This window comes from Micropterus dolomieu, linkage group LG08 (genome assembly GCF_021292245.1).
Source record: "Micropterus dolomieu isolate WLL.071019.BEF.003 ecotype Adirondacks linkage group LG08, ASM2129224v1, whole genome shotgun sequence".
NCBI classification, from domain to species: domain Eukaryota; kingdom Metazoa; phylum Chordata; class Actinopteri; order Centrarchiformes; family Centrarchidae; genus Micropterus; species Micropterus dolomieu.
Window position 1 is genome coordinate 31,617,611 of NC_060157.1, and position 11,042 is coordinate 31,628,652.

Here is an 11,042-nt window from a genome sequence, read left to right on the forward strand (position 1 = left end):
CCTGGTAGCTTTGGCACTGTGTGCAGGTGCCAAGTCCTGTTGGAAAATGAAATCTGCATCTCCATAAAGTTGGTCAGCAGCAGGAAGCATGAAGTGCTCTAAAACTTCCTGGTAGACGGCTGCGTTGACCTTGGACCTCAGAAAACACAGTGGACCAACACCAGCAGATGACATGGCACCCCAAACCATCACTGACTGTGGAAACTTTACACTGGACTTCAAGCAACGTGGATTCTGTGCCTCTCCTCTCTTCCTCCAGACTCTGGGACCTTGATTTCCAAAGGAAATGCAAAATTTACTTTCATCAGAGAACATAACTTTGGACCACTCAGCAGCAGTCCAGTCCTTTTTGTCTTTAGCCCAGGCGAGACGCTTCTGACGCTGTGTCTTGTTCAAGAGTGGCTTGACACAAGGAATGCGACAGCTGAAACCCATGTCTTGCATACGTCTGTGCATGGTGGTTCTTGAAGCACTGACTCCAGCTGCAGTCCACTCTTTGTGAATCTCCCCCACATTTTTGAAAGGCTTTTGTTTCACAATCCTCTCCAGGTGCGGTTATCCCTATTGCTTGTACACTTTTTTCTACCACATCTTTTTCTTCCCTTCGCCTCTCTATTAATGTGCTTGGACACAGAGCTCTGTGAACAGCCAGCCTCTTTAGCAATGACTTTTTGTGTCTTGCCCTCCTTATTCAAGGTGTCAATGGTCGTCTTTTGGACAGCTGTCAAGTCAGCAGTCTTCCCCATGATTGTGTAGCCTACAGAACTAGACTGAGAGACCATTTAAAGGCTTTTGCAGGTGTTTTGAGTTAATTAGCTGAGTAGAGTGTGGCACCAGGTTTCTTCAATATTCAACCTTTTCACAATATTCTAATTTTTTGCGATACTGATTTTGGGGTTTTCATTAGTTGTCAGTCTGTGTGGAATGAATGTATACATTATACAAGTTTCACTTTTTGAATGGAATTACTGAAATAAATCAACTTTTTGATGATATTCTAATTATATGACCAGCACCTGTACATCTCTGCAGGTGTGGTCTTTGATTGTGAATATTAAATTGCTTCTATCCTTCACATAACGCTGTGTTCAAATTTGCCCTAATGAATTGAACCAAGAGGGAAAACAAACCCACAGTCTAATTCAGTTGGACTAAACAGCACACGTTTGAAAACACCCTCAGGTGAGCAAATAAATAAACAGCACAATATTAGTCAGTGTAGGGCTGTCCTCGACTAAGGATTTAATTAGTCGAATCAGAATTGTCAAGTCCTGCCTATAGTTGACTGAAAGTCGAATCATGTGCGCGGGGGGGTTTACACACAGTAGCTCCGCTTTAATCTTGAGAAGCTGTAGAGCTGCAGTCTCTATTCATTCAACTTACACTGTAAATTTGCAGTTAAACTGAGGCTTTTTGAAGACCCTTTCTCTCTCTCTCTCGCCAGTCATTCAGTTTTATGTGCATTACTGCTGCCGACAACAGCATGCACGTTGCGGTTCCTCGCGGATCTATTTCAAGTAGCCGGCTACTTAAAAATGATAAAATATTCTTTGTGTGGTTCATCAACTGTGATAAATTATCCAAAAGTCCCGCGAGGTGTGGACAACTCGGCATAAGACCAGTGAAGCCGGGTCTCAGTCTCTTCAGCAAGTGTTCCCCTTCTGCCACCACACACACGCTACGCCTTCACATGTGCACTGACGACCAAGGGTTAGGGTTACAATTTTGGATTTATTCATGCAATTTAATAACATTTATTGAAAGTTTTATTAGTTTTATTTACTTTTTAAATGTTTATTTACTAAATGTTGAAATGCATTTTGTAATAGGCTGTATATTAACTAATTGGGATAAAACTGGTAGTTCTGTACAAAATCGTTGAGCACCCCCATATTGCCAAAATGGCATGATCCTTGTTTCACTGCGAAGCTTCGACTGAGATTGACAGTTGAATCAGGCTCCGCCCATCGAAGCATCGAATCTTCGACTATTCGGGGTCAGCCCTAAGTCAGTGAAATGCTTTAAGTCCTGTATCCTGAAATAATCACTCCCTGGGCAATGAACACTTAAACAGGGTTAATTTTGTCAAAACTAAAGATATCTTAGTTTAGTTTTAGTCTGTGAATCATCATTTTAGTTGTGCATATTTTGTGTGTGTTCTTGTCTGTAGCGAGTTTAGCAAAAAATACAATGTTTACCTGTTTGTACCAGACTGTAAAACAACAGACTCCTCGCTGAATCCAGCTGTCACTCACTCTCTGTCGTGACCAATCATTATTAAAATCACCTGCGCTCTCCTATGCTGAGCAGCTGATCATTCAGAAGCTGGACTTGCTCTTCATTCATTGTTTTACTTCATTACTGGCAGAGACACAACATTCCTTAAGTGGAAACGTTCACTGCTTCATTTTCCTTAAAAATATCTTTGTTGCGATGACAAAATTTCAGATGACTTATAAGATTGTTGTGTTAAAACTCATATCTTTACCCCTCCTCTCAGAAACCCTTGCAGAACATGTATTGCAAATTGCAATCCTGTTGTCTTCTTCTGAAATTGTAAGAAATGTTCACACCGGCAATGACATGTTTGAATTGATTTCTTTCTCCCCGCTCCTTTTGTGTGTTGATTGAGTAGCTTTTGAAAGATTCCAGTGTATATTTGGTTTTGGAAGTGTACACTTCTCCTCACTCCGTCAGCTCTTACCTGGTCCCAGTCTATACTGCGGAAAAATGTGTGTGACTTGATATCGGTGAAGCCCGTCTGGACCTGGCATCCCAGCCGCTCCTTAGGATCCTGTTGGGACCAAGACAGCTGGTCAGGAACACAAACAGGAGCAAAGATGTGAGAGTCTTTATTTATTCTTTATAATTTACATCTCCACGTAGAAGGTGCAGGCTTTCTGTGGGAGTGATTCTACTTTATGTGGACAGTAATAAAGTCGAGAGGGGAGGACGCCGAAAGACGGAATTTCTCTTATTGTATTTCAGATGTTATACAGTTCCTGAGAGAATGAAGCAATTCCCATCTGGACAATTAAAAATAAGGTTTGCTCCACATGTTTTCATCATGCACGACATGTGTATGTGTACATATAGCCCCCTGTAACTGCTTAACTTGGACTGTTTTCATCACTACAATGATTCTGGTGACTTACAGAGAAAAAAACAACATGAATCCAGGAGATGAAATGCAGAAACACACACATTTGCAGGGCCACACCGAAAAGTCTGTTTTCTCTGAACCGTTGTGACCAATACATTTCTTAAAGGGCCACACAGTGTTTTTACATGTTGTAGTTTACATTTACTACAAAATCACTGTTTTTTCTTTTAAGGCAGTTTTCTCACATTCATTTTACTAAAGTATAAAAAATAGATTTAAAACTTGCAACTTGAGTAAAAGGATAACTCTAGTGTAATTCTATATTTTTCTTTTTGTCAGCATAGCCCTTCTGACTTCTTCTTCTATGGTGGTTCTGATACTGAAGGCATAAATCTAGAAAAACACCTCCCACATATATAGTTTAATTTCCTCAAACAGCTGTTCGTTGTAGTTTCTATCAGACAAACAGGAGGAAATAGCGAATTCTTTGGGGACTATTTCTAGCGGCGGATGAATCCACATGTGGTGCTGCAGTGAGAATTTGGGGCAACAGAGTCAGAATAAACTACATTGTGTTTATGGTGATGAAGGAACATGTGACTCAGTGCAGCAGTGAGGCTCACTGATGGTTTTAATAGTTTCTGGACGACAATGGAGCTCTACGGCTCAGAGGAAAGAGACAGTGAATTTTTTTGTTCTGTTCATTGTTGGTTTTGATTTTTCGTGGGATTTGTTGACCATACAAAAATCTATAGAATTTCCCCAGACTGATAGTTTAATCCATCACTGTGAATGTCTTGTTTAGACATAAACCTGCCTTTATCTGAAAGGCCTTTCCACGGAACAGTAATTGAAAATAAAAGCAGACATGACGTCTCTGTGAGTGTTCATATTGCTGTGATATGGATGTAAAGCAGTTGGTGCCTGAAAGGTGGATCAAAAAAAGAATTCTGAAACAATATAGTATTGTGTAGACAACTGCATGATGTGCAGTAGTAACATAGGTTTTTGTGAGAAAAGGTTATTAAACCCCATTTTAAAGGATAGTATTTTAACATTTTGTTAAAAATTATATTTGCGTTATCTCTGGGAGTGAGACGTATCAGCTGGAGTCAGGTCATGGTTAGCTTAGCTTAGCATAAAGACGGGAAACAGGGGAAACTTACCAAAACACCTAGAGCTCACTAATTACCTTATAATATGTCCTTTTTTAAATTTGTACACAAACAGAAATGTTAAAATGACTATTTGTTTATGTTGGAACTTTTTTATTAGCAAAGTGATTTCCTGGAGTAACAGTAAGGTTGCCACTATGATGACTATATCATTTTTAGATTTCTCCTTCAGTCTTTATACTCTATGCTATGCTTAGCTAGGCTATGATCCTGATCTTCTCATTTTACTTTTAGAGAGGAACCAATAAGCATATTTCCAGAAATGTTGAACTATTCCTTTAAGTCCCAAGATTCTTCTAATCTCAGCCATTAAATGTTTGGTCAGTTTGATTATGGCATACTTCATAAACTGATATTATATTAAAGTGGTAGAACATTTAAAACCCCATTTCATTTATTTTACCATTTTATCTTGTTCTTGTTCCTTGACCCAAGCTGCATACTGAGTGTGAGGCTGAAACATGCAAAAACATGGATTCTATATTTCACTCGCGCTCTATCCTCGTTCTACTATCATTAAAGTTTCACTTTATTGTAACACAGGGATCAACACGTACACTGAATGAAGAGGCCTTCTCTGGCGGATCATAACAATGCCCAGGTTCGTGACCATGATCCCACACATGGCGATTTGACTGAGCAGCAGCGTGCACGGACACAGAGAGAGAAAGGGCTGCGCTCACCTTGTTTAGAAAGCCCTTGAGCACGCTGGCAGCTTTCACAGACAGAGACCTTGGGATGCGAATGGGCTTCTCAAGAATAACTGTAGGCAAAAAAGAGGGGAAGGACAGCAACAAAAAAAAAAAGAGAGAGAAAGAGGGCGAGAGAAAGAAAAGGACAATCGTGAGTAGGGAGGAGGATGATTCACGGTCCAACCTGCCTGTGGGTGACCATGTCTGCGGCGTGGGAGTCAAAGGAAGGGAGGAGATGCAGAGGACACTATTCTGTTCTTTCTCTCAATTCTGATGTCGTACACAGAGCCTTGAGACTCCCACAGCTCAACAATGTCATGCTAACGAGAACAAAAACAACTGTGAAAAATAGTTTGTCCCTCTAAACCTGAATCCAAGGATGTAGTACTACATCAAAGATTTGTGCTTCATGCTGAGGTGTGACCGGTGTGTGTTCTCATACAGACGTTTCAGAAAGAGACGTGGATGTAACGATGTAGATGAGTATGCTCTCTGTGAAGTCATCTGTGGATGATGATTGCAGCAACAGCCCCGTTATTTCTGATAAGCTGCTGGGTGATGAGAAAACAAGATTTGTAGAAAATCTTGCTTAATACTTAATATTCAGAAAGGCTAAGAATTGTATTACGTGCTTCATTCAGGATATTTGTGCACATTGTCTTTCATTAGAAGTGCTTCAGAAACAACATGGAAGGACAGGATGGCCTTCTCTCTAAACAGCGGCCACAAATCAGATGAGAGATGAGCTGATCAAAATGTTGATGCACTCATCTGTGACATTTCTAATTAGTATCGTGCGCTCTCAATAACATGCTTCTCGAGTGGCAGCGAGTGATGCGTGGCTTGTTCCTTCGTCTCAGTGGTATAATTGTTTACCACAATCAAAACGGTTATCACAGTTGTTCTACATGTTATATGTTCGTATGTTACTATTATGTTTTAGTGAGTCAAATATTCTGGCGGTCAATAAAGTAGTATTCTACTCCACAGGCTTCATTGTGTCCTCACCGTGTCCTGTCATGTCCCCTCACCCACTGGTTATGATGTGTATATTATTGTCAATTAGGATGTCTTCTGTTTCCCTCAGGTGTATCAAGTCAGGACTGTTTGAGAGGAAGCCAGTAAAGAGAGGGTGGGAAGAGAGATCACCTTCCAGCCTTGGCAGTAGCAGACTGATTGTGACCTGTGTAAAATAGATTGTTGTTTTCTTTGTGCTCTGACGGGTCTGGTAGTCCTGTCCGGCTTTATTTCTGTTTGGGAAGGTTTAGTTTAAGGTTGGTTAAGAACAGCGGGAAGACTCCAGAACGGCCCTTTGTGTGCTGGTCTGGAGGGCTTCCCTTTCTTTTGTTAATTTTGGCCGGCCCATCGGACCTATCTTGTTTTAGGTTGTTATTTAAGGCTGATTTTTTGGCACTTTTTCATTGTTTATTTAATAAACGTAATGTTTGCTTTTTGCAACTCCTTGACTCTCTCTTGATTATGTTAGACCTCTTCTGTAATGAGCCTTTCTGGGGGTCGTAACACAGGACAATATATCAGAGAAATACCAAAACAGGAAAGGATGGAAATGTTCACAACTTCCCTTCTGGTACTCTTCATGATTACAGATGATAAATACACATATTGGATATTGGTACAAAATGGTGAGATGAGAAGGCAGTCTAGTTTTTACAGTACAACACACTGGCATAGTCAGCCAATTTTAGCTAATGTCAGATATACTGTTGTATTAGTATCAGCATGATGAAGACTCTTTACATATGTTTGAAAGCTCTGGGCAAAGCTATTAAGTGATCAGAAAACTAGAAAGGTGTTTCCATTGGTTCCACCACTGAATCAAATGTTTGCCAGCTGCCTGTCTGTCTAAAGCTCTGAGCGCTGATACCCAAAGCAGATCCTGGCGCAGGGTCTAGCTAGGTCGCATATGGCTGGGTGCCCCCTATAGTGAAAGGGTTGGTTTCCACTGGCAGGCGTTCACCCAGGAACCTGCTGCTCTACCGGTAAGACCGCCAGGAGGATGGTACTGGTGGCAGATGCTAGCCGTGGTGCCACGCTATGCTCCTGACAGTCACAGCAGAGACGTGATGCGTCACACGGAGCTACTGTAGTATGGAGGAATTTCTGTTACAGTGGGCTGTGTGGGTGACTGTGTGAGAGAGAGGAGGGAGGTGCAGTAAGGGGGTGTGCTGTGTGAGGGTACCATATGGCTTGAGGAAACACAAATGCAAATAGGACAGATATTATAGAGGTTCCTCTTCCCTGAGGGTGCGATCACACCCACTGTTTGTTTTCTTTGGTCCAAACCAGTGTTTGTGTAGGTTGGCACTGCGATACTTATAAGTACCTTCCTTAATGGGCAGCGTTCTGGTACTTTAACTGGTCACCCACTGAGTTTAAGATTTTGTTTTGGTGACTGTAAGTTGCCAATCGAATAGTTTAATTCTGGCAAAGAGAAAAAATGCATTTCTTGTAGCGGCAGTAATTAACTCAAACCACCATCATCTGCTGGTCAGCAAGTAGCAGGGGAAAAAACAGTACTAAGAACATCCAACGAAGGTTAAAATCAAGGGCAACTGGACTTGGTTGAAGATACTGGAAGACGTTTCGTCCCTCATCCAAAGGACTTCTTCAGTTCTGACTGACTGGCAGGGAAACTCAGCTATTTAACCTCAGTGGGGTCGTTATCCCAGGTCATCGATACCGCTGGTTCGTTAGTGTTCCTTGTTGCTGTGACGACAGTCGTTACAGTCGTTAAGACTGCATGTGGCCAAGACTAAATGACCATCGTTGGTATCTTCACCTGAGGACAATAGGTTACGTTTGTTGATTTTCCTGGGAAGTGATGAAAGGACAGCATTGTAAGTGGGGGATAAGTGGTGGTGTAGACGCCCTCCCCTGTTCAATGACGGCTTCTCAACCCTGGTGTAGATGCTTCCTTGACACCCCTTTCAAACCATCCATCTTCTCTGTCTAAAATGTGCACCTGGTGGTCCTCAAATGAGTGTCCTCTGTCCTTCAGATGCAAGTAGACTGCAGAGTCTTGACCTGAGGAGTTGGCCCTTCTGTGTTGGGCCACGCGTTTGTGTCGTGGTTGTTTAGTCTCCCCAATATACAGGTCTGTGCATTCCTCACTGCATTGGACCGCATACACTAGATTGCTTTTTCTTGTGTTTGGGTGTGCGGTCTTTGGGGTGTACCAGCATCTGTCTTAGTGTGTTCTTGGGTTTAAAAAACACAGGGATGTTATGTTTGTTGGCCACAGGTAGTCTTAACGACTGTAACGACTGTCGTCACAGGAAGGAACACTAACGAACCAGCGGTATCGATGACCCGGGATAACGACCCCACTGAGGTTAAATAGCTGAGTTTCCCTGCCAGTCAGTCAGAACTGAAGAAGTCCTTTGGATGAGGGACGAAACGTCTTCCAGTATCTTCAACCAAGTCCAGTTGCCCTTGATTTTAACCTTCGTTGGATAACTATGACCTGGATGACTGAGAATCTTCATAGACAGTACTAAGAACAAAAATTCTTTTAAACAAGACCTTTTAAGACAAGACTGGAAAAAAGTTTATGTGAGTGATGTCAATAGGGCCTATGAAACATTTCTGACAATCATATCAGGATTATATGACAAACATTGTCCTCTAGTAAAGAAAATAGTAAAGCGAAAATATGTTGAGAAACCATGGATATCATGGAATCATATATGCATGTAAGAAGAAGGACTTACTATACAAAGAATTCTTAAAGAGAAGAACAATAGAAGCAGAACAAAAATATAAGTTATATAAAAATAAATTAACAAAAATCATAAGATGCAGTAAAGTTAATTTTTACAGCAATTTACTGGAAGACAACAAAAATAATATAAAAAAAACATGGGATGTCTTTAATGCTAATCATTAAAAAAAATGGTAAAGAAGAATATGCAAGTTACTTGCTTGTATCAAATGATACAGAAATCACTGACAAGGCTTCAGTTGCTGGGGAATTCAATAAATACTTTGTCAATGTTGGTCTGGGACTGGCAAGGGATATTCCAAAGACGGGCAGTAGTGATGGAGTAGAAAGTAAGAAGTTATTTGTTGAAGAAACAATATTTATAAGAGGGACTGATGAAAAAGAACTTATCGATATTGTAAAAGAATTTAAGAGTAAGAAGTCCACCGACTGCCATGATATTGATATGTGCACAGTCAACAACATTATTGAATCCATAGCAAGACCTCTAACTCATATTTGCAATCAGTCCCTACAAACCGGTGTCTTTCCAGATAAAATGAAAATAGCTAAAGTAATACCAATATATAAAACTGGAGACAAACATATACTGCACAACTGCAGACCCATCTCATTGCTTCCACAGTTCTCCAAAATATTGGAAAAAATGTTCTTTATGAGGCTGGATGATTTCATCACCAACAATATGGTTTTAGAGCTGACAGATCAACTTCTTTTGCAATGATAGAATTTATATAAAAAGTTACAAACGCAATAGACAGGAAACAATATACAGTAGGGATATTCCTAGATCTCAAAAAAGCTTTTGACACTGTAGATCACAAATTATTGATTAAAAAACTACAAAGATATAGTATTAGAAGAATTGCACTGACATGGTTATCCAGTTACCTGGAGAACAGAAAACAGTATGTTGAAATACAAAACAATAAATCACAACTGCTGCAGGTTACATGTGGGGTGCCACAGGGTTCAGTGTTGGGGCCATTATTATTTAACCTCTTTATAAATAATATATGTGAAGTATCGCAAATTGTGGAAACCATTCTTTTTGCTGATGACACAAACGTACTATGCTGTGGTGAAAATTTGGAGAAGCTACTGGATACCATGGAAAAGGAAGTGAGTAGGATGAAGATTTGGTTTGATGAAAATAAACTAACACTGAATTTGAGTAAAACAAAATTTATAATATTTGGGAACCGATAAACCGACACAGATAAGAAACTCATGATAAATGGTATAGAACTAGAACGAGTATCTAAAATAAAATTCCTCGGGGTAGTTATTGACAACAAATTAAGCTGGAAACCTCACATAAAGTTTGTGATGGACTGGCGACCTGTCCAGGGTGTACCCCGCCTTTCGCCCGATGTCAGCTGGGATTGGCTCCAATACCCCCGCGACCCTGTACACAGGATAAGTGGTTGACGGTGGATGGGTGGATGGACCTCACATAAAGTATATTAAAACAAAAATATCCAAGTCATTAGCAATATTAAATAAAGCCTAAGACCTATTGAATCAGGCTTCTCTAAATATGCTGTCCTGCTCCTTCATACTCCCATACATGACTTATTGTGTGGAAGTACACTGCTCAAAAAAATAAAGGGAACACTTAAACAACACAATGTAACTCCAAGTCAATCACACTCCTGTGAAATCAAACTGTCCACTTAGGAAGCAACACTGATTGACAATCAATTTCACATGCTGTTGTGCAAATGGAATAGACAACAGGTGGAAATTATAGGCAAATAGCAAGACACCTCCAATAAAGGAGTCGTTCTGCAGGTGGTGACCACAGACCACTTCTCAGTTCCTATGCTTCCTGGCTGATGTTTTGGTCACTTTTGAATGCTGGCGGTGCTTTCACTCTAGTGGTAGCATGAGACGGAGTCTACAACCCACACAAGTGGTTCAGGTAGTGCAGCTCATCCAGGATGGCACATCAATGCGAGCTGTGGCAAGAAGGTTTGCTGTGTCTGTCAGCGTAGTGTCCAGAGCATGGAGGCGCTACCAGGAGACAGGCCAGTACATCAGGAGACGTGGAGGAGGCCGTAGGAGGGCAACAACCCAGCAGCAGGACCGCTACCTCCGCCTTTGTGCAAGGAGGAGCAGGAGGAGCACTGCCAGAGCCCTGCAAAATGACCTCCAGCAGGCCACAAATGTGCATGTGTCTGCTCAAACGGTCAAAAACAGACTCCATGAGGGTGGTACGAGGGCCCGACATCCACAGGTGGGGGTTGTGCTTACAGCCCAACACCGTGCAGGATGTTTGGCATTTGCCAGAGAACACCAAGATTGGTAAATTTGCCACTGGTGCCCTG

The 11,042-nt window shown here is 41.2% G+C and overlaps 1 protein-coding gene across 1 annotated transcript in view; it reads right to left on the bottom strand.

Moving 5' to 3' along the window:
* The window catches only part of prkcz (protein kinase C, zeta), a 149,215-nt gene that overhangs the window by 21,130 nt on the left and 117,043 nt on the right, over positions 1-11,042 (bottom strand). Inside the window, exons 16-17 of the mRNA XM_046055327.1 lie at positions 4,962-5,041; positions 2,705-2,794 (exon numbers count right to left, since the gene is read on the bottom strand). Coding sequence (XP_045911283.1) covers positions 2,705-2,794; positions 4,962-5,041 — 170 coding nt within the window. The remainder of the gene's footprint in view (positions 1-2,704; positions 2,795-4,961; positions 5,042-11,042) is intronic.